The sequence below is a fragment of the Dasypus novemcinctus genome, chromosome 21 (assembly GCF_030445035.2).
Source record: "Dasypus novemcinctus isolate mDasNov1 chromosome 21, mDasNov1.1.hap2, whole genome shotgun sequence".
Classification (NCBI taxonomy): Eukaryota; Metazoa; Chordata; class Mammalia; order Cingulata; family Dasypodidae; genus Dasypus; species Dasypus novemcinctus.
Genome location: NC_080693.1, coordinates 33,284,478 through 33,307,790, shown reverse-complemented (window position 1 = coordinate 33,307,790; position 23,313 = coordinate 33,284,478). Strand labels below are relative to the sequence as shown.

General features: G+C 52.8%; 1 protein-coding gene across 6 annotated transcripts in view; it reads left to right on the top strand.

The window, feature by feature from the left end:
- Positions 1 to 23,313, top strand: part of ABR (ABR activator of RhoGEF and GTPase) — a 173,949-nt gene that overhangs the window by 22,041 nt on the left and 128,595 nt on the right. Inside the window, exon 1 of one of the 6 annotated variants that reach the window (XM_071210449.1) lies at positions 16,432 to 17,000. The exons of 2 other annotated variants lie outside the window; for them this stretch is intronic. Coding sequence is in view for 1 of the 4 variants with exons in the window: in XM_058283793.2 (XP_058139776.1) it covers positions 22,207 to 22,267 (61 nt within the window). In the remaining 3 variants the exon portion in view is untranslated. Of the gene's footprint in view, positions 1 to 16,431; positions 17,001 to 21,835; positions 22,268 to 22,882; positions 22,945 to 23,313 lie in introns of those variants that run through there. 3 more of the 6 variants (XM_058283793.2, XM_071210450.1, XM_058283795.1) reach the window with 3 other exon arrangements.

The following is a 23,313-nucleotide window of genomic DNA, read 5'->3' as shown; positions in this document are numbered from 1 at the left end:
AAAAGTATCCAGAGACTCAAAAAGCAATGATTTGTGATAATTTGATAGGAAGAAGTGACATGTTTTATGCCCAGAGCCCTATTCATCTAAGGAAATCTCATATACAATAATTGAATTCATTAACATGAATCTGGAGTATTCACACCATTGTAGCATGGCAGCATATTTTCTTTCATTTTTGACCCCAGATGTCCTTAAGCTCAGTTGTTTGCTCTCTGGTTTTCATTCTTTAGCAAAGCCCTGAAGAAAAAATTTGAAAGTGAGGTCTTCCGGAAATCATGTATGGCAGAGACGATGGGAACAAGAAAGTTGAGCTTTTTGCCACTGAGAAACTTTAGCATTCAGTTAATATAATTCCATTCCCAATAAATGGGTATTCTTTTCAGACAACCATTCTCAAGTATACCTTAAAGGAATGTCTTGTCATTCAAAGTATTTATGATCATTATAGACTTCATAGGATTGACAGAAAGTACTCAAAAAGGAGTGCGAGTAAAGGAAATGACTGAAGTACTAAACCCAGTAAAAACTTCTGTAAGTGGGACTAAATATGACTCACATTCCTTATTGACTTAAAGCATTTGTTATGAAGAATGAAGTGCAGGGATAATGATACATTCCCACTTGGTCAACCTGGGACCGGCTTCATTCTCTTAGTATATTCAGCAATGACTCAAGCACTGGGCTGCTGCCATTCCCTGGTTGCCATTTTTTAATTGTCATGAGCCAAACATTACTTCTGTATGATTGATCCATTTATTTTAAGGGCTGCCTTTAATTTTCATCTTTCCTTTCTTGCTGCTACTCATTTATACCTACAGTCATGAGAAAACAAAATCTGGCCACATTTTTGGTAGAAAGAGTTCACATTAAAAGTGAACATTGTGATTTTTTTCTGATTGGCAAAAGAATTTGGCCTGGAATAATGCCACCAGAGACTGCGTGGAAATTACCCTTTCTAAGGTGCCATCCTTATGAGCCAAGAACTTATTGTCTAAAATTGAAATTTCAACTTGAGGGAATAACATGTAATATAACTTGAAATAAAGTAACCATATGAAGAAGATAACTATTATAACTGATTACATTATGAATGGGGTAAATTTGTTAAATGAGTAACTTTGATAAAGTTTTCTTGCACAGGCAAAATATTAATCACTAGATTTCTACATAGTGATCTGCTTTTACTTTGTAATTTTTAGCCCTCAAAAGATTTTTTTTTCTTTGTAAAAATAAAGTCCATCCTTACACTTAATAACAACAACAACAACAAACTGTTGGCAACCACTGCTGATGAAACTATTAATACCTTTTCAAACACCAGATGGTAACACCCTTTGGTGGCCCATCAGGAGGTGCACAGGTGATGGCACCTGCTCCACCGTCCTGCGTGCAGATGCTTTGCATTTTTTATTTCTTCAGCTCCAAGGCCCACACTCCTTCCAGCAGAAAGTGCAGCAGCTTTCTCTTGAAGCTATCCCTTTCAGAGTCACAACGGGGGCAGTGGTCAGCACAGTGATACCCACATTGGCAGAGAATTCATGTCTCATTAGCAGCAGGGATTTCTCACTGTCACAGGTGTGGCGGTCAGATTGGTCCTGCACAGCTCAGTAGATGACCTGATACATGAGCCCGCACAGGCCGCCGTTGTTCTTGGAGAGAGGAAGATGCCAATCCTTTAGTACTAATTTCCACTGAGGACATCTCACACGTGGGAGTCCTGAGTTGCCACTCCTGATATCCACTTCCTTCATATCACTGAAAGAGCTGCCTCCCGGGTGTCAGCCTGCTCAGGAAGGCCGTGCAGGACAAATTCTAGCATCCACCACGAGTTCCTGTCCATCCCCAGACCCATCTGGGGGACTGGCGGCTTCTCTTTTTAAACCCACAGTACTCGGCAGGTCTGCTTATACCCTCTTTCCTGGACAGTAGCAGCAAGGCCATCTTTGATGTCAGCGACTCCACGGTGGACCTTCTAAGAGAGGCTCCTGGGAAATTACAAGGTTGTAAGGTCTGCGATTCCAGGAGCACTTTTGGCAATTTTCTTGCTAGAGAAGAGGAAAATCTGACAATATGGTCACTGGCAGAGTATCCCAGTTTTTGCTATTACAAACAATACTGTGGGAAGCGGATGTGGTTCAAGCAATTGGGCTCCCGTCTACCATATAGGAGGTCCACGGTTTGATGCCCAGGGCCTCCTGGTGAAGGCAAGCTGGCCCACATGGAGTGCTGGTCCAAGTGGAGTGCTGGCCCATGCAGAAAGCTGGTGCAGCAATATGATGCAACAAAAATAAACACAGAGGAGAGAAAATAAGGGCGAGGGCAGACCAGGGAGCTGAGGTGGCACAAGGGAATGACCATCTCTCTCCCACTCCGGAAGATCTTGGGAATGGTTCCCGGAGCCGCCTAATGAGAACACAAGCAGACACAGAAGAACACACAGCGAATGGACACAGAGAGCAGAAAATGGAGGGAGGGGGGAGAAATAAATAAATACATCTTTAAAAAACAAAACAAAAATACTGCAATGAAGAACCACATGTAATACATGATCCAGGTACACACATTCAAATATTTCTCTAGAGAATATCTGGACACAGAATCACAAAGTTTAAAAATATGTGCATTTTAAATATGAATTCATATTGTCAAATATCTTCCAAAAAAGCTGTTCTAGTTTACATCTGCACCACACTTTTTAAGAGAATCCATTGATACTCTCACAACATTGGCTAGTTTTCATTTGTGCCAATCTAATGGTCACAAAATGGCATTGTATATACATATGATCCTGAAGGACAAACAAGGTTATGTTTGTGTGTTCTTTAGCTACTGGTGTTTCTTCTTCTCTGTAATATCCTTTGCCCACCTTTTAGATTTAAAATGAACATGCTTAATGCTTCCCCATTGAATCATATGCTAATTATAGATTTGCTTAATCATGTTAAGGACATTTCATTTTCTTTTGATTTCTAGCTTCCAGGAGTATTTTTTCTGCCCTTTTTAATCAGGAATGGATGTTAACTTTTTTCCCAGTCATTTTTTATTTTTTATTTTTTAAATTTTATTTAAATTTTGGGACTTGTTAACTTTTAACAAATGTTTTCCCTAGGTATATAGAGATGATCATATACTTTTTTTCTTCCTTAGTCTAATAATACAATGAGATACATAAATAGATTTTCTAATGCTAAGCTAGGTTTATATTCCTGGGATAGCCCCTATCTGGCCATGATATACAGGGCCATAGGCTGCTCAATTGTGCACTAAACAACCCATACACGTGGCAGCAAGCTGTGCCATTTACAACCTGTACAACTGTGCATAGTGGCCCTGAGTTGTACTATTTTTAAAAAATTGCTAGATTCAATGTTAATTGCAATTAAGGGAAGCGGACTTGGCCCAGTGGTTAGGGCGTCTGTCTACCACATGGGAGGTCTGCGGTTCAAACCCTGGGCCTCCTTGACCCGTGTGGAGCTGGCCCATGCACAGTGCTGACGTGCACAAGGAGTGCCCTGCTACGCAGGGGTGTCCCCCACGTAGGGAGCCCCACGCGCAAAGAGTGCACCCCGTAAGGAGAGCCTCCCAGTGTGAAAGAAAGTGCAGCCTGCCTAAGAATGGCGCCACCCACACGAGAGCTGACACAAGATGACACAACAAAAGTAAACACAGATTCCCGTGCCGCTGATAACAACAGAAGTGGACAAAGAAGACGCAGCAAATAGACACAGAGAACAGACAACTGGGGGGTGGAGGGATGGGAGAGAAATAAATAAATAAATCTTTTTAAAAAATGTTAATTGCAATTAAGATTCATTGCATACATGTTTTTTTTTTTTAAAGATTTTTTATTTATTTCTCTTCCCTTCCACCGCCCCCCTGCCCCAGGTTGTCTGCTCTTTGTGTCCATTTACTGTGTGTTCTTCTGTGTCTGCTTGTATTCTTGTCAGTGGCACCCGAAATCTGTGTCTCGTTTTGTTGCACCATCTTGCTGCGTCAGCTCTCCGTGTGTATGGCGCCATTCTTGGGTAGATTGCATTTTTTTCGTGCTGGGCAGCTCTCCTTATGGGGTGCACTCCTTGCACATGGGGCTCCCCTATGTGGGGGACACCCCTGCTAGGCAGGGCACTCCTTGCACGCATCAGCACTGTGCATGGGCCAGCTCGTCAGACGGGTCAGGAGGCCCTGGGTTTGAACCTTGGACCTCCCATGTGGTAAGCAGACATCCTAACCATTAGGACGAATCCTCTTCCCCATCCATGTTCTTAGGAAAAACTGACCTACAGTTGTCTTTCCTTTTGCCGGCCTTATCCAGTTTTAGTGTCAGGATTATACAGTGTCATGAGATTAGCTGGCTAGCTTCCCATCTGTTTCTATGCCCTGAATCAGTTTATATATAAACACGGGCATTTTCTGTTTGTAAAGGCTTGGAAGTCTTTGCCTTTATAACCAGCTGCACTGGCAACAGTGTTATCCTTGGTGTATTATGGGCTGTGATTTCTTCCTTCAGTCTCACCCCATCTGCCCCCATCTTTCAAGAATTCTTTTGAATTCCTGGTCCTTGAGAAGAGCCTGCCTCATTTTCCCGAGGTCGTGTGTGTTTTTATATATATATATATATATATAATTTCTAGGAAATTGGGTTAAGAGGAAGAGATATATGGCAAGTCTATTATAATGATGTAATAATAATAAAATATCTTCATGTACTCAGTCTTCCACCTTCCACCAGAAGCCCCAAATGAAAATTAAGCTAGAATGAAGATCTCAAACTTTTAGGAACTCAGCATCTAAGAGTCTACCCTGAAGCAGGTCCTGTACTAAGTACCTGTAACACATTAATACATTTTCCGTGTAAAAGAGTCAAACAGTACTTAATAACTTGGAGTAAAACATACCAGTTCCTGTCTCCTCTTCTCAGAAGGAACCTGCAGCCAGTAGTTGCTTGTATATTGTTTATGCACACTTACAGCAAGTACTCGTATCTAATTCGTGCATTGTGCCATTTCTTCTCGCAGCAACCATAAGAGATCAGTATTTTTAACCCATTTCAAGGATGAGAAAAGTGAGGCCTAGAAAGTTTGGGTACCGTTATCAGTTTGAACTCATTTTTCTCATTTTTCAAAGAGCCAATGCCTATTTTTTCAGGAGACCTAGGCATCACTCTTGAAAAAAATAAAGGAATGAGCCTTGCTCGGTGGAGTATTCCTTACTAACCCAGAATGGCCTGAGCGAGTCCCGAGGAAGGCTTGGGTGGAGCTGAGAAACCCGCCTTCTCTGCTCGCTACCTGCCTTTCAGCAGCTGTCCTTTCAGCGTCCTGGGTGGGGCAAGTCTTCGCCTGATCATCTTAATTCCAGGTGATCTCCTGGATTTCAGAGCTTCCTTTTTTGTTGGGGCGTTCTAAGCCCTATGAAAAGGTATCTCTCAATGCCGCCAGGTGAAGTTTGCAGGTGCTAGCGTTTCTGACCGTCTGCTTGGGGGCCTCGGGGGGTAATCAGGAGACCCTGGCGGGGCTTCTGCGGGGAGGGGCTGCGGGAGGAGCCGGGAGCGAGTGAGCGCGCCGCGCGCCTCGGGTACGCGGTCCTGTGCTCTCGGGCTCCTCTTTGATCCAGGAGTTTTCCCAGTGGTCCGGGCAACAGCTCGCGTCGGGCAGCATTCACCGAGGCCAGGAAACGGAAACCCTTTGAGCTATTTGTTTATTTTAAAGCCAGAACAAAGGGTTGGAGCTGGTTTCCCCTCCGTGCCGGTGCCTCCCGAAACGCCGGCCGCTTCCTGCTGGTCCCTTGGAGGAGGCGCGGCGGGCCCGGACGCACGCGCGCGCCCTGGCCAGTCCCTTCCCCACGGCGTTGGGGGAGCCTGGTCCGAGCCGAGCGTGCCGTCGGGCCCGCGGAGACTGCGGCCGCTGCCTTCCTGCGCCGGGCGGGGAAACCAGGCCCCGGGCCGGGAATTCATTTGCATCGCAATAAGTGCGCAAACCTCAGAAACCCCGGCCGCCGCCCCCGCAGGGCCGAGCTGCAGCGGACCGCGACGGCGGCTGCCGAGCCGCGGGGTTAGGCCTGCGCGCAGGCGGAGGCGGCGCGGGCTGCCCGCGAGCTGCGCACACGCGCTCCATTGCGCTTGAACTGCCGCAGCGCCCGCCGCGCGACAGGCGCCCGCGGCCCGCCCCCCGCCTGCGGGGGCGCCCCCGGGGTCGGCAGCCCCAGGTGGGGGGCCCTCGCCGGCCTCAGCGGTTCTCACGAACTAGGGGAGAACCGTGGGGGGCGGGCGGGCAGCGCCGGCTCTCCCGCGTCCTCAGGCGGCTGACGCCTCTCCTGGAAAGGACGGGGCCGCCCTCCTTCCCGCCCGCCGTCCGCGCCGCGGTGTTGCTAAGCCCCGAGCTGGGCAGCCTGTCGTCTGCGTCTGCGGACGAGGAATGGGTGATCTGAATCATGCCGATCATCGAAGTTCATGCCACGTGTACCAAGGGCTACTAGGGGAGACGTGCAGAGGGCGCGCCGTGGCCCGGGGAAGTGCCCCCAGGTGTGAGCGTGGTCGTGCCGGGCACGTATGTGAAGAATATATGAGAAGGCAGCAAGGAAACCCACTGGATTTGCCATTTAGACCGAGTGGTCAGGGGAGATGGTGTAGCTTAGTGGTTGAGCGCAGGCTTCCTACACACAAGGTCCCAGGTTCAATCCCCAGCCCCAGTACATTAAAAAAAAACAAAAGAACAAAAAACGAATGATCACACTGAAGTCCAAGATGAGTAACAGAGACTGACGTGAGAAATAGTCTTAACACCAGGTATGGGACTCTAGTGTAGCTGGGGTCTCTTACTATAAAGAGGCCTTTCTGGATAGCAGCATGTCCCTGTCGTGATACTCAGATGTTCCTAAAGTTATTTGTATATATAGTGTGTATAGACACAAATTTCCAATTTTAAGGAAAAAAAAATTCTTGGTCCAACATTTTTAATTAGTGTTGACTCTGAATAATCCAAGGTTTGTCATTTTAATGTAACTATTACCCATATATCATTTTTTTATTTGAACACTCCTTAATACAGTCTGCAGACTCTACTGTGATGTCCTAGAGAAAGTTCAGTTTATTGGGAAAGTTTATACTGCACTCTACTTTTCAGCTTTCCTCGTCCTTGAACTCTCTCAAGGACCTTTAGCAAACTAGAGATTCCTGCCTCTTTCACAAAACAACCCTGAATTTAGGATGAGGGGATTATGTCTTTCTAGATGTATCTTCTTTTTCTTATTCTAGATGCTATGGAATAGCAAAGTGTGGAGGGGACACACTTAGAAGGAACTGGGTGACTGTTTTTAAAATGCTAATGCTTTAACTCTGCAAAGATCATGAGACACCCACAGAAAACAAAGGGTGTGGTTTGGCTTTGGTGACCTCAGCACAGCTCACCATAGCTCTTCCCTGGGGTTGCTGTCATGTTTTCAGAGGGCCTATCCCACTTGCTCCCTTGTTGGTTTGTTTCATTGTGGTAACATATATAAAACACATTTCTCATTTTAGTCATTTTTAAGTGTACAATTCAGTGGCATTTGCTGCATTTGCAATTTAGTGCAACCATCACCACCATCTATTACACTACTAAAACTTTTAGGTCACCCTAAACAGAAACTCTATACCCAATAAACAACAGTGCCCCATTACCCTTCCCCTCCCCGGTAACCTCCAGTCTACTTTCTGTCTCCATGCATTTTCACTTTGCCTCGTTTTTATCCCCAGGAGAGAAGTGTAAAGAGTGTTTTTGCAAAGCTCAGCCAATGTAATAACTGCCAGCATTGCTTCGAAGTAGCAGGTACTCCGCTGGCTGCCACAGCCAGCGCTCATTTAATCCTCTCAGCCATCACAGCTGAGGAAGTTACCATTATTAGTATTATTTTCCATTGTCAAAATGAAAGAAACGCAGGTTCACAGGGGTTAAGTGTCACTTACGGACACCAGATCTTGAACTCGTCAGTTCTCTCAGAACCTACATCTTGACCTTAACCGTTATGCCCTGCACAGTCCAGAAACTGGCCCTATGAAGCTATTGCTGATGTGAATGGCTTTGAGAGAGAGGGTGTTACATGCAGAAGACTGAAGCCCCTGGCAGCAGTGCCCAGGGGATTAGCAGGTGCCACTGGGCACCTGGATGGAAGGATGGGCCAGCCCAGGCAGCGAGCATTAGAGAAAAACAGCTCCTGGGTTGGCAGTTCTGCTTTTGCAAAAGTAGCTATCAGTCTGCACCTTGGCACCTGCCAGCTCCTGAGCTGGGAAACAGGAACCTTTTGACAAGATTGGCTTAATCGGATGTCTGGCCCAAGCCCTAGCATTCTCCTCTGGGCTATCGATTCTGCTTTATGAGAAGCGTGCCCTAAGTCCCACTGCCTGAGTGAGCAGGTGAATTCACCTGGACATTACCTCCTCTTGCTTGCTCGGAGGGCCAGATTGTTGCCGAGGGAGGAGGTTTCCCTGAGATTATCTGGGGTGGGTGGGAGTGCCTACCTGTAAAGCCTGAAGGCACCCTTGGAGGGTTTGCTGGAAGTAGAAGGTCATCTCTCCCCAGCCCTCTCCCAGAGGCAGGAATGAGTGCGCCTGGAACAGGTCTCGGCCTCGGGGCAGCTGCATAGTTCCTGGGGCAGTGGGATTCCCCATCCCCCTCACCGGCTAACACACCTGTTGAATGTTTACCCCAATGTCCTATGCAAATACTGTTGCTTCCTACATGTGCCACGGTGCAGAAACGTTTGGAAAGCACTTCCCCTCCTGTTGTCCTGAGACTGGGGTGGCAAACCCAGCCCTCCACTCGCCCCGTTCCTGTCAGGGATTGGGCTTTGGCAGGGAATCCAAACCCAACTTTCTCATTTCAGTTCTGCCAAGCACCTCTCTCCCCTTTTTCTCTTCATTTTCCTTTGCTGAAGGGCTGGGGTCACTCATCCATTGCCCCCCACTCTGCCGCAGATGGGTAGCCCTGGCCTACCCCAAGATTTCCATATAACTATGCAAAGACCCTGATGGTGTGCATGCCAAAAAAGGGCTGGAGGAAACATAGTAAAATAAAGTGCTAAGTGGGTGCTTGCATTTATGGGTCACTTTTTAGTGTCTAAAACACTTTTTATTGTGGCTTTATTGCTTTTATAACAGTATCTGGAATGAACTTATGGTGAAAAACAAAACCCAACAGCCTATATACTGTACATCTTCCATGCAGTCTTTGGATGACACATGAAATGCATACAAAGGAGCAGATGACAGGGTGCTAGTTGCGGTGTGGCTTTGGAGCCAGCAGTTGGGGTGTTTGTAGCAGGACCTTTGCATGGTCCATCTTCCCGACCTCCTGTAGATCTGGAGAGAAGTTTTGTTTTCCAGAATGGGGTGTCTGTGACCCTGTTCACTCCTAACTCAAGTTTCCACCCTTCACCAGCTCTGCCCGGAAGACCAAGGGTCTAGGTGGGAGACAGTGCATTGCACTTGAATTAGGCCCCCTAGCTTGCAGGGTGAGCTGGCGGGGTGGGTGGGAAGTAAGCTCGGCCACAAAGCAGAACCTCTTCCTTTCTGGTTCTGAAAAGAAGCTCTGCCTTGGATAATGAGCTCACTTGTGCTAATGTCACGGGTAGTGGTCTTGGCAGGAAGGCAGTGTTCCCTGTTAGCCTGGAAAGGAATGTGGTCTGCTTGCGTGTCCAGTCCCGCGTGTGGGAAGGCAGCAGGAAACCGGGTGCCCCAGAGGCCAGAGCTTCCTCATCTGTGTTTAGCAGCGGTAGGAGGCAAATGGGATTACTTTTACAAAAAGCAACCTTTTACCACCAAACAAAACAGCCCAGTGCTCCCTCAGGGAGAAGGCAACAAAGCTCACCCTCAGTGTGGAGGCTCTGGCTGGCCAGGTACAGCACCCGCACAGGCGCTCATCTCCATATCCCCAGCATGGCTTTGATCTGACAGTCAGTAGGTCCCATGACAGCATGGGATCAAGGATCCAAGGGACAGAGAGGTTCAGGTGCCCGGGTCCAACTGACTGGTAGAAGAGGTGCCAGGCCCTTCCTGGACTGTGTGGAGTGGTTGCTCCCGCCTTCCACTGGGGGCTATCTAGCATGGATGGAGCCCACGGTTGGTGCCACCTGCAAAAAGAACTGCACTCTGAGGAAATGGAAAACCAATTCAGAATCTCAGTTATGCTTGTGTTGCTTTCTCCTCCGGGTGCTCCCAAGTCCCCTGAGAGATAGCGGGTGGGGAACTGCCATCCAAGGCTCTGGGGACCAATCTGGGGTCCAGGAAAGGGGTCTTCTCCCAGGACCCTTCCCCCTTCTGCTGGGACATGTGGCTCCCCTCATGTGATGTGCTTGTGGCTCTCAGGAGGAAAGAAACTTGCACAATTTGACAGAAATAGGAACCTGGAAAATAACTCGGTGGGGCATGAACGGGGTTGGGCAATGAGTTGTCTGGAAGACTTTGAGCTGTGAGATGGGGTTTAGAGTGAGGAACCAGAGGAAACCAGGTTTCATCGGAGTCCTAGCCAAGGTCTGAAGAGACGCCTTAGAACTGGAGACTGCAGGAGGATCAGGAGACAAAGAGATAGCTTGGGGCTGAGCCTGGACGAGTGGGTGGGGACAGAGGCTTGAAATCATTCAGTAAGATGCTGAGGCTACTGCAGCTCTGGGCGAGGGGAACCCAGCCACCCCCTCCCTAGCCTGAGGTCCCACCCCAGAGCTTGAGATGAGGACCTTGATTCCTAGGGGCTCTGACACTAAAGTGCTCCTTACAATACTCAGCTGAGCCTGGGCTGGACAGGGCCGGGGTGGCCTCCGAGAGGCGCCCCAAGGTTAGATAAACCTTGCAGCACTAGGAAGCGCTTGTGCCCAGCTGGCGCTGCCAGAGAACCAAAATTCCTTGGAGTCTGCCCTTGCTCTTTGAGGTGCTGTGGGAAGGTTTCTCAGAAGTGTGGGGTCCTTCCCTGGGAAAGTGAATGTCTGTGCCTTACAGTGGTGTTGTCTTCCTCGAGGGCTCTAAACCTTTGCAGAGCACTGAACAGAGAATTTTCCAGAAAGTGCTGGGGAATACTCGTGTTCTTTAAGCTCAGGACAGCAGAGACATGGAAATTTGGGAAGGGGCTTGGGTGAGGCAGACCTAGAACTGATGTCCCAGTTTTCTCTGGTGTTCCCCTGAGAGGTTAGCTAAGCCTTCTGTGCTTTTACATACTGCCGGGGATGCTACAGGGGCAGGCCTCATGCCCAGAGAGTAGGCGGAAGACCCCAGAGCTAGACTGCTGTTGAGGCAAAGAGGGTGAAAATGCGTCTCTGTGTCTTCTTTGCGACTTTTCCTGGGGAGTAGCTTTTACGAGCACTGCTGATAAATTCCTATTAGCTTTAGGTGCCGGGGTGCCTGGCTTGCCCTCCAACTTGGCCTCGTCACCAGTGAACATCAGAGGGGGCGTCTGGTGAGCTTCGTGGCTGGGGAAGAGACCCAGTTTCCTGGTGGTTGTGAGTTTAGGCTCTAGACCTGCCAGACCTGAGTGTGAACTTGGGTGTGAACCTGGCCTCACCACTTACTAGAAACCTGCCCTTGGGCCTCTTCTATGAAGTGGGGAAAGTGGCCACGCCTTCCTCAAAGAGTATTAAATGTCAGGCAGAGAGGACTTATTACAGTGCCCAGCACATAAAGGGTGAAGCAAGGGACACATTGGCTGCAGGGCTTCCAATAGTTGGGTGCCTTCGCCCACAAACTCACAGGGAGGGGAGACAGGTCCTAAGCCCTGTGTGTTAACAGGAAGGGGTATCCCAGGAAACCTTCTTTATAAAAACCTAAGAAAAGCTGCAAATGCTGTTTTGTACCTGAATGCACGCTGAGATGACACATTGTGTCAGCGACAGTCTTGGTATTTTCCACCAGTCCCTGAAAGAACCTTGTCCTCCAGGCATCCAGGCCACTTCCCCCCACCAAGTCCCATTTTTGCCTCTGTGCCACTGTTTCTTCTTTTCCTTCCACCCAGAAAGTCCTACCCCCACACACACCATTTTTGCCAGCAAATTACTAGGCATCCTCCAGGCCCCAGGACAAATGCCACTTCCTCCTAGAATCTGTAGCCATCAGCTCAGTTTGAGGAAGTGGTGATATGACTTAACGTCCAGACTTCTGCCTGGCTCCACAGGCACTGCCTGGCCACTTGGTGATTTCCGGGCATGTCTCAAATCCACTATCCAAAGCATCCTGGCAGAGGAACCGTCTTCTAGAGGGCTCAGGGACTAGTCAATGAGCCAGTGAATAACTATTCTAGCCTTAAAAACCCACTGCACTTCCTGGAATATCGGGGAACTGAGATTTCCTCCTCCCTTATCAGCTCCTGCCTTGTCCTCTTATCTTGCAAGGAATCAGAGACAGGACAACCTACATCCCTTCATGCCAAGGGGAGGAAACCAAGGCCCAGAGAGGAATGGGAGTTCCTCAAGGTCACACAGCAAGTTAGTAGCAGAGCGAGGACCTGGATTCGGGGTGGTCCTCAGTTCGGTGCTCTTTTCTTTGTGGTGGAGAGAGGCAGTAGAGTGGACCGGGGCTAAGCTGAGGGTTCTGGATCCGTCAGGGGTTGTTGTGATTATTAAACAATTTAATAAATGCAACAATCATTCGTTCAGCACTGGCATGGTGTTTGTTGCTGTCGTCCTTGTTGTTATTCCTCTGCCCTCCATGGATAGCCACTTCCCCCCCTACCAGATCCCCCGGTTTCATGGGACAGACGAATCCCCAGAGCATTCAGTGCACCAGAGCCCCTGTACCAGGCAGCGGGAGAAGCCGGCAGGACCATCTAGGGCCATTTTCGGGGCCATCACAAACCCAAGGCCCAACAAACAGGACCTTGACTGAAAATTGGGCGTTTCACTTGTCTCTTGAGTTTCGGTGAAGGGAAAATGAAAAGTAACCTGCTTCCCCTTTTCTGGATGCCCAGAAGACTGGTGCTGTGCCCTCTGGGCTCTTATGCCTGCTCCGTGGCTGCCGTGGTTCAGTGCAAGCCACAGCCACAGAGGGTCCACTCAAGACTTGTCTGTCAGTCTGTCCACCTGTCAGGCAGTCTAAAGAGTCTCCCAAGCTCAGTTCTTGGGGATGCAGGGGACCCAAAGTCAGTTTCCATCTCATGTCTCCCATCATTGAACTGAAAGCAAGATTTCCCGTCTGTCTGGTTGGAGGGTCCGATGTGAGAGGTACAGCGAAGCCACTGGGAGCAGCTCCAGCCCGCAGCGCCCTGGGAAGAGGAGCTCAGCACCGCTGCAGCCAGCAGCATCTTAGGCTCTCAGCATTTCCACCCTCGAGCATTAGGAGGAGGGACAGGGCAGGCATGCGCCCTGGGGCTGCTTTTTGCCAGGGAAGAGCTACACTTTGCCTCCTTCCTCTAAAAACAAATTGACTGTAAACTTGGGACAGGCCTAGAAGAAGGACTCAGAACTGAGACCCAAGTTCCCTTGGTGGGTTGAACCATTTCTGGGTTTCTATTCCATTTCCATGTTGAAGTCTGATTGGGTGAAAAAGAGTGCAGCATGGAGTGCTGGCTGCATAGCAAGGGAGCCTGAGCCTTTGGGAATTTTTAGTTGGTGTTTGGTGAGAGCAGTTAGAGAATTAACTGGAGCAGCAATTCTCCTGCCCCAGATCCTATTCTAGGGTCCTCTTGTTTCTTCTGAATCTCTCCAGAGAGTGTGGCCATTCTAGACATGACATTTCCAACCAGCCCAGACAATTCTTTTTTCCATTTGGTGGAGCTGGACTGGAAGGAGCATCTCTACTCCCTTATTCCTGGCTCCCTGTAACCAAGAGCAAGCTCGATTATTCATTCGTTCGTTCCTTTGCACAGTCATTTACTGAAGGCAGTATTTGTGCAAGGTGCTGGGTTTATGGTGGTGATCAGGAAAGGTGAGCTTCCTACCCTCTCCGAGTTCTCAGTCTAGGAGAGGAGATGGAACTGAATGATTTACAAGAGCACTGTGTATTCTGAAGGAGGGAAGTACATATACTTCCCTGGTCTGGGAGTTAGGGAGAACTTCCTGGAAGTGATACATGCTAAGATGAGGAGGGTAAGAAGGAGATACCCCAGGCGAGTGGGGGCAGAGCAGTTTAAACAGACGTCAGCTTGTCAGAAGTCCGGAGGCAGGAAAAAGCAGGATCCACTGGGTGAATTAAAAGAGAGCGGATGAGGCCAGATGTCTTCGGAGAGTCGCCAAGGTGTCGTGTTTCAGCTGTGCTGGAATGGAACTCGGTGCTCCTCCCGCCCGCCAGCTGCTCCCATTGAGCCCTGGGCCACCTCCTCAGAGCACCCTTGCCACCCCAAGGCCCTCTGCTGCTCCTCAGCTGCACCATGATGACCAGGTCCCCGTCGCAGAGGGTCCAGAACCACCACAGGCCTCGGAGGCCACCACCGACTGCCAGGTCAACCAGGGGCTCTGTGCCTCTTCCGCCAGCTGTCCATGTCTCGCTAGTTTGACCGTGACGATGTGGCTTGGAAGAGCTTTGCCAAATATTTTCTTCACCCATCTCATGAGTACAGGGACATGCTGAGGAACTGAGGAAGTTGCAGAACCAAAGAGGCCACATCATCCCTCAGGACACCAAGAAACCAGAACCCGAGGACGGGGAGGGTGGGCTGGATGCACTGGCGTGTGCGTGACACTTGGAAAAAGGGATGAATCAGTCACCAAGCTGCACAAACTGGCCACGGACAAAACTGACCCCTTCATTGCCTGAATGAGCAGTGAAATCCTTCTAAGAGCTGGGTGGCTACGTGACCTGCACGAGATGGAATCTGGTTGGGAAGAGTACCTCTCTGACAAGCACACCCTGGGAAAGGGTGATGAGAGTCAGCCTTGGGCTGGCTTCCCCGTAGCCTTGGGGCTGACCTCTGTGGTCATCACATCAGAACATGCACGACGGGTTTACCTTTACTTTTTGTATAAGTTGTGTCAATATCCACCAAGGTTTTCATTTGTACCAGTCCTTCAGCTAAAGTAATTTGGTATCCCTCTCCCCACCCTACCCCTAAAAAGCGGAGGAGAGAACGGCAGGGGGAGGACTGCCAGATAAAGCTGAGAAAGGGTGGAGGGTCCAGGCTACAAGGCCTTATAAGGCCTCGGAGAGGACAGGGTCTTCAGCCCAACCACGGTGGGAAGCTAGGGATAGGTCTTAGCAAAAGAGAAGTGACATGTCCGATTTGTTTGGAAAGTAGCCTCTGGTTACGGTGGGATGCTGGGAGAATTATTCCTTTAATTGACTTTTGGGTCTGTGATGCTGGCCTCATGAGCTAGGACCCCTCAAGCCACCAAGCTCAAATAGGACCACACTGCAGCTTCCGCTGGCCACCACGGCCAGACGCTTGTCCCATGTCCTGGTTTCTCATGTCTTCCCTTGTTCGTGAGTTCATGGCACTGAGCTGACCGGCATAGGACAGGGTACAAAGAGCTTAGGGAAGGGGAAACTAGGGGTCCCAGGGTTTTGTGATCAGAACCTGAATGTGCCTTACATAATCAGTGTACATTCTGGGACAGAGAACAGGGACGGGTGGAGTCTTCCAGGTAGGCAGGCAGGATGGCCCCTCGCCTGGGGAGCCGGAGGGTGGGTTGCTGGTCTGTGACCTCTTTCCGGAGGCTGTCTGCTACTTGCTACCTCCACTGGCCTGCCAGCCTGTCTACCTCTCCCCGCCTAGCATAATAACGACCTGAGGCAGGCTGGAGGCAGGTCTGTGCGCAGCCTACTGGGGAGGGACTGCTGGGGGCGGGCACGGTGCCCCTTGTGAAGGTGTCCCGGATCAGACCACCCCCTCTCCCCACCCCTGAGTCTCTAAAGGTGGAATTAATTAGGGTGAGCACGAAAGGCAGCCCTGATGGGGGAAAGGAGAACAGAGGGGCGTGAGCTTGCCAAGGAGCCATCCTCGATCCACCCCCCTCCCCCAACCAAGTGACGTTCTCCCCACTCCTGGCACTGGGGATTGGCATTCTTTGGGACAATCTGCACATTGCAGGGTCCCTCAGGCTAGCAGCACTCCCTAGCCACTGTGACAACTTCAAATGCTGTCACACATTTTCAAATACTGTCCTCGCTAGTTGGGAATGCTGCCCCAGTGTTTATGGGGACAGGGCGTGTACAGCTGCACTTCAGATCCCCACAGCTGGCCAGCAGGGAGAATGGGCGAACCGCCCCATTAGGGAGTATCTTAAAGAAGGTGTTGTCCAGTGAGCTGATCATTCTCTCTAGGCCACTCTTGGGGGCTCTTGCTGTCTCCTGACCCCAAATGGCATTCCTCCTTGACTTTCCTGGCCTCAGCGCCCATGATGCCAACCTGCAGCCCTGAGCAGGACCTGCTGGGCGACACTTGAGATTTTCATGCGGGCTTTCTCAGGCCACTTGGCTGGAACAAGGGCAGGGCGGCACGGATGCCTCTGGAGGCTGAGGCACTGCTCTCTCGGGCCACCAGATGGCACTCTGGAGCCCCACTCTCTGCCGCAGGCCGGGTGGCGGCAGGAGTTGACTGCAGAGGGAACTTGCTTCAAAAAGAGGCCTGGCTCTTAAAGAGACACGGCAACACACCGGCAAACTTGAACAATAACCACAACGCAGGCTCCACGGATGACAAGCACTACCAGCCGGGCTCCGATTCTCCACTCTCCTTGCCTTTCTGGATGTTAAGCTGTCATCTTCTGGAGCCAGTCCCCTGGACAGCCTGCCCTCAGCCCCTGCAGCCACTCGTGGACCTGGCAGGGCCTGGCCGGTGGCGTCAGAGCTCCTGGCAGAGCAGAGCAGGGCTGCGATGCGTCTGCAGAACTCTGGCTGAAAGGCCAGGAGCACGGCCGGCTTCAGAGGAAAGGTGACGGCAGGCGCGCAGAGGACCTGCCTGTGAGCCTGACCTAGCTGGACGCGCCCCCGCTTCCTTTGGAGCTGATAAATTTGGAGCTACTGAAATCTATCTCTGGGCCTTGGGGGCTTGGCAAATCCTTCTGCCTCCTCTTCTGCTGGCATCTTTCCAGATACTGATGGGGACTCCTTGGTAAGTCACCCAGGAAGGGGGCTCCAGACCCTGTAGTCGAGGCCTCTGACTGACCCTCCAGGAAAACTCTCACGTGGACCCCCGGGTGGTGTGACCTGGGTGATGCCAGAGGAGGGCTGCTTCAGCTGGGGCTTGGGCACAAGACCCTCGTGGAATTGTAGCTTGTTGTATAATCTAAGGCTTGAAGGCGGCCACTCTGCCTGGCGGGATGTGGCCCCTGGCCGTGGGCCCTGGGAAAGGGCGGTGTATGTGGGGTGAGTGCCACCGCCGCGGGGACCTGGCATCGCCATGCTCGCTCCTGACAGTGGAGCCGAGGGGGGCAGCCAGCGGGTCAGTGCAGTTCTCCAGGGACCTGGTCTACATCTTACCAGGGCTGTAGATCTTCCCCAAGACTCGCGCCAACACAAAACTTTAGTAGAGAAATGAAATTGGGAAGGGTTTTGAGGTCATCTCTGCCGCCTGCAGGGTCCTACTGTCCGCTGGAAAAGCGAGGAGGCTGGGAAGAGGCAGGTAGGAAGAGGACAAGAGGACACTACTGTTGGGCAGAACCAGGGAGGCAGGGGCAAGGAGGGTGAGTCTTAGTGCAGTAAATGACCTCTCCTCTACCCACATCGCCCCAGGGTCTGATAAGAAGCAAAAGTCTGTGGGCTGATAGAAGGCCTGGATCTACCTGATCCAGCTGGATGCTCTCCTTCTGCAGACCTGGAACCTGGAAACCCAGGCCAGAAAGGTTCAAGACCAGCCCGGGCGTCGAGGTGGGGGCTGGAGTTGGGGAGACCGCCATGCAATGACAGTTATCTCCAGGGACTTCTACCAGGTTGTGGGAGATGCTGGTTTTTAGGTGTATGTGTGCTTTTGTTTTTTTGGAGTCAGTTCTCTTTTGACTTAATCATTAGTGGCCCTGGGAGTTACTGGAGCAAAACCGTTTGGCACTCCTCCGATAGCTCCGATTTCTTTCTCCCTGAGTTTAAGTTCATTCTGCTTATTCAGTATGTTGACTCATTGCAGGCCATATAGAGATTACACATCTGGGCTCTGGCTCCAGACTCTCTGGGTTCATTTCCAAGTGTTACACCTGCCAACTGGGCCAGTGGCTCAACCTTTCTGTGCCTCAGTTTCTTCTTCTGTGAAATGGAGATAGTAGTGGTCCCTATTGCATTGCTTTATTGTGAGGATTAAATGAGCTGATCTAGGAAAACCACATAGAATAGTGCCCGGCACTTAAGAAGCAGTCCATAAGGGGAGAGAAATAAAATAGATCTTAAAAAAAAAAAAAAAAAGAAGCAGCCCATAATGTTAGCTGTTATTAAGTTCATTGTTCAACATGCATTATTCAGTGCCAGTCTGCTGGGCTTTTGGCAGAAGGCTGGTCTGGAGGCACGGTGTGGTGATAGCTGCTTTGGAGGCCTACCTGAGCCTTAGTCAACCACCGGTGAAAAAGATGGAGTCCAGCCTTTAAAGAGCTGACCTGCCAGAGAGAGGCACACTCGGGTTTTAAAAGAAAAAATTGAATGTGGAGGGCCCCACCTCCCTCACCACCTGTGCATCCAGCCTCTGCATACACTGGTGCAGAGTGGGGCAAAATGAATGGATTTCCTTTTTGGCCTCAGTGACCTCTGGGTGATTCGGGAAGCAGAGATTCCCAGGCCTTCCCTCTGTTTGCAGCAGAGCTGAGTTGCTAATGGTGAGGAGGGAAAAGATGTGGAAAACCCAATATGGGTTCCAAGCACACTCATCCTTTTTCCATTCTGGTCAAGTGGCTGGTAGAAGCAGGAGTTGCTTATTGGAGAGGCAGCTGGTAGCAAACCCCTGAGAATGAAGGTCAGGGCTACTGACCTTCAGAATGGGATGCATCTCCTTCCCACTTAATTCCTCATCAACCAGCCCTCTGCTCCTGGCAGTGCTACCTGCCCCTAAATCCCGGTGCTGAGGCGGGTCATGGCGGTGGTGGGGAGCCAGGTAAGGCCTGCTTGCGCAGGCGGGAAGGCCTGGGAAGGTGGAGGGTGTTGGCCCAGTGGGCTGGACAGAGAAGGGGTTAGTGGCAGCTTGGAGGAGGCAGTGGACGGGTGCTGATTCAGTGCCCTGAGGTGCAGGGGGCAGGTTTGCACTTCGCTGAATCAGGGCAGACTGTCCTTGCGAAAACCTCCCTGCTGTTCTGACAGACTGGGGTTGATGGCATCTCCTGTGTCAAAAGGCAGATGAACATGATTCCTTAACTCCTTGCTTCCTGGGTGTTGGTCTCCACACCCTCCGCTCTGCCCCCAGGGCCAGGAATCTGGAGGCTTCTGTTCTGGTCCCAAATCACCGTGCTGTTCAATGACCCACACACCTGTTTTGAGTGCCCAAGTTAGAGTCAGGCCTTGTGGTGTGACCACAGACTGGAGAACATCCTATCAAGGCACGGAGGGATTCTTGAAGTAACTGCACTTTCTTGAAACAGCTATGTCCTGGACAGGTATGTGGAGACAGGAGAGCGAAGGATTGCCTGGAAAGTGCCTGTGACCTTTGCTACCCTGCTTTCACCTGTCCAGCCGACCGTGGAGGCAGCATGCAATGGCAACTAAGCATGGGCAGACTGCCGGGGTTCAAATCCCAGCCCCCCACTTCCTGACTGGGTGGCTGCCTCGGCTCTCAGTGCCTCAGTTTGCTCATCTGGCTAATCCTCGTAAACAACGTGCTACCATCCGACCAGCCAGGTGCACAGGAGACCTTTGCTTTTGGTTATTGTAAGGGCTTCCCCTCAGAGCCTCTAGGATTTGTCTTTCTTTCCCCTGTAATGTCTTCTGGAGTGGGAGGCTGAGGACAGGCTTGGACAGAATTTAGGGAAAGAGCAAACTGTGGCAGCGCTAAGGAGAGCAACTGCAACATTTTTGCTTGAAAAAAATTGCTGAAAATAGTTTGTTCAAGCCTTTGTAGATAAAAATGTAAAATGTATGCAAATGTATGTGACTCACGCAGAAACCAGCATCTGAGGCCTCACAGTCAGTCAGCACCCGGATGTGGCCCTCAGGAAGATCCCCGTGCAATGGAGAAGGAGCCCAGGCGGCAGTGGTGGCGGAGGCTGGGGTGGAGGCAGCAGTGCTGCTGCTTCCTAGCCGGGTCACCCCTGCGGCCCTCCGGTGATGGCCGCTCATGCCCGGTTCCACCTCTCGCCTGGGTCCTGTGCCTTCAGAGAGTTCCTGGTGGGAAGAAGAGAGGTCCCTGGGCCCTCTCTGCCCCTCCATTCTCACCGTCCTCCGCCTGCTTCCTCCCAGAGCCCATTCGCTCCTGCTCCCACCCCGGCTCTATTTCTGGACTGCCTCATTGGAGATGTACGCCCCCCTCCTTGCCAAACTCCAGGTGCCTGCCTGGCTCTCCCAATCTTGTGTGCGAGTCAGGGACGGGTGGGAGGGTGACAGCTGAGCAAGAAGGGAGGTGCAAAAGACAGAGCCTGAGCCTGGAGGGCTGGGCGGGGGTGGGGGGGAGCCCAATTGGACGGCAGGGTAGGGCCGCTGTGGACTCCGGGTTGCAAATGCCCTGCTGCAACCAGCCAGCCACGCAGGCTTTCTGCACCCCGGAGGACCTTCCCCTGCCCCTCCAGGGGCTTGCTCTGATGGCTGTGAGCTGGCGGTCACCGTCTCCCCTTGGGCAGCTCTGGCCTTCGAGCTTGTAAGCCGCTGCCCAGGCAGCTTAAGGGACTGGGCACAGGCGTGGTTGAGAGTCTGCTTCTCCCCTGAAGAAGCACTGGCTCTGGGGTGGCCTAGAATGTTGAGGTGTCCCCCATCCCGCCCCATGGCTCTGCGGGTGCTGACAACGCCACCCTCCATGCAGGCCACGGTGAGCTGCACCTCTTGGGCACCCATGCAGGCTTCGTCCCTAAGCTGCTGGGGGGGCATGGGGAGGAAATCTCGCCGTTCTCTTATCTGTTATACTATCTGATGAAACCAGCTTGCTGAGCCCTGTTTCCCTGGGGGCCCCGCTGCCTCCCCTTCCCTTGTGTTCAGCCCCAGTTGCCCTGGACCACCCTAGACGGACTCCTCACCATCCCCCATCCTCACCCCCACCCCAGAGCCCTGGCCCAGGCATACTACAGGACTTGGCACCAAGGCCCCCAACCTCTTCACTGATCTTGGGGTATCTTCCTTAGAGGGAGTTTTGTTTCTGAAGGTTCTGGTCTCTGAGGCATCTTGACTGCCCACTCCCCTCTCCTTGTAGGTGACTCTGCATACATAAACTGCCTGGCCTGTGCTTGGGACCTCCAGGGAAGCTGCCGGAAGGTCCTGGAGCCTCTTCTGTATCCCAGTTTGTCCTCCTGCCCAAGAGAAGCAGGCCCAGGAGATTTTCCTTCCGGCACAGTCCCTGGCCCTCACCACCTTTCTCCAGCTGCCCCCTGGCGCTGCCCTGCCTTAGGTCAAGGGTGTTTAAATAGAGGCTGGGAAGGCTGGAGTCCCAGGGCTGCCACGCCTTCCCCCAGGCGCAGGCCATTAACCCTGTCAGCGCCGCCCCCCAGGCTTGCCTAGGGGAGGGGCCTGGCAGCCTCACCAGCCCCTAAAACTGCGCTTAGAGATCCCGGGGTGGCAGGTGATGTCACCCCTGCGGGCCCATAGGTCTCCCCGCGGCACCAATCTGCGGGTTGCCAGAAATCTAGTGAGCCCAGCGAGGCAAGGAGAGGGAGCCGGGCCGGCGCCGCCGCCCGCAGACCCCCACGGGACCCCTCCTCCAGCACCAGCTGGAGCTCCTCTTGCCGGGCGTCCGTGGGGGCCCCGGCTGCTCCCCGCACCGCGCTCCCCCCAGGTCCGGAGGCGTGCTGCGGCGCGTGAGCGGGCACGCGGCGGAGCCTCGCGCCGATTGGCCGCGGCCCCCGGCCCCCGCCCCTGGAGCGCGGCGCAGCCCCCGGGAAGTTGCTAGTTGGCGGGCGGGCTGAGCGGGCGCCGCGCGCGGATCCGCAGCGGGGCCGGCCGCGGCTGCAGTGGCCGCCAGGGTTCCCGGGGGCGCTCGCCTCCCCGCGCCCGCGCTGCCCTCCGCGCCCCGCCGCGCCGGCTCGCTCCTCCCTGCTACCTGTTTCCCCGCGTGCCCCCGGCGCTCGGGAACTTCGCCTCCGGGGCTGGCAGCCCCTCGCGGCTCCCCGCCGGCCCGCCCGCCGCTCGCCCGCGCCCTTCCTCCTTTGTTGTGCGATGAGGGTCGGGTTTCCGATCTGACCCAGCCGCCGCCGCCCGGAGCCGCGGGCATGGAGCCGCTCAGCCACCGCGGCCTGGCGCGCCTCTCCTGGATCGACACCCTCTACAGCAGTAAGTGTGCGCCCCCGAGGGCGGGAACCCGCGGCCGGCGCGGGCTGGGGTGCTGGCGCGGCCGGCCAGGTGCCCCGCGGAACGCGAGGCGGGAGCGCAGGAGCGGTGCGGAGCCGGTGCGGGGCCGGTGCGGGGCCCTCCCCAGCCGCCGCAGACGGGTCCGCAGAGCGGACTTCCAGGGAGTCGGGAGAGGGGGCACGCTAATCGACGGGGCCGGGAGAGCTGTCACCCCTTCCCACCTGTTGTGTAACCCAGCACACCCCACCTCCATAGAAAAGAGGGGAGAGCCCTTTTTCGGGGGCTGCCTCGGCTCTCCAACTGGCTGCGCCCACTGTCCCCACCGAAGCAGAAAGGCCATTTTGAGAAAAGTCCTTGATGCCCGAGTTTGCCACCTCGGGGACGTCCTGAGGCCGTTGTGCGTTGCGGGGTGGGGGTGGGATCGGCGGGAAGGAAGACTGTAGGTGCACATCTCCAAGGGGCCGTTTGGGTGAAGGAGCTGAAAATCTCGGGCTCAGCAGTGTTTCCTGCCAGCCTCCCCCCACACCACCACCCTCACACCCCTCCAGAAAAAAAAAAAAAAAAAAACAAGCTCGGATTCTCCGCCCCCTCGCTCCCAAAGCTGCCTGGATCATGTGATTGCCTCTGCACTGCCGCTGGGGATGTCTAACTGATCGCTGGTAAATCCTGGGGCTTGGGCTGAGCTGTGAGCCACTTCCCTTCCCACCCCCCCCCCCCCACCTCGCTCGGGTGGCGAGAAAGGCACTGTCCTTCGCTCCACCCCTCCCTCGAGACAGTTGCCCAGGCACTTTTGGTGAGGTAGGAGGGAGGTCCTACTGGAGCCTGGGGTCGATAGTAAGCGGACTGCTCCCTGGCAGAGCCATTTGAGTGGGACCTCACCCTCTCACCGCCTGGTCCCCTGGAGCCCCGAGGCAGGGGTCGGGGGAAGCGGTGGAGCCAGAGTCTGGGTCAGCCTGGCTCCAGCTCCTCGGTTATAGTCCTCTGGGTGGGCAGGGGGACAAGATGATGCCTTGAACCCTGAGTCCTTG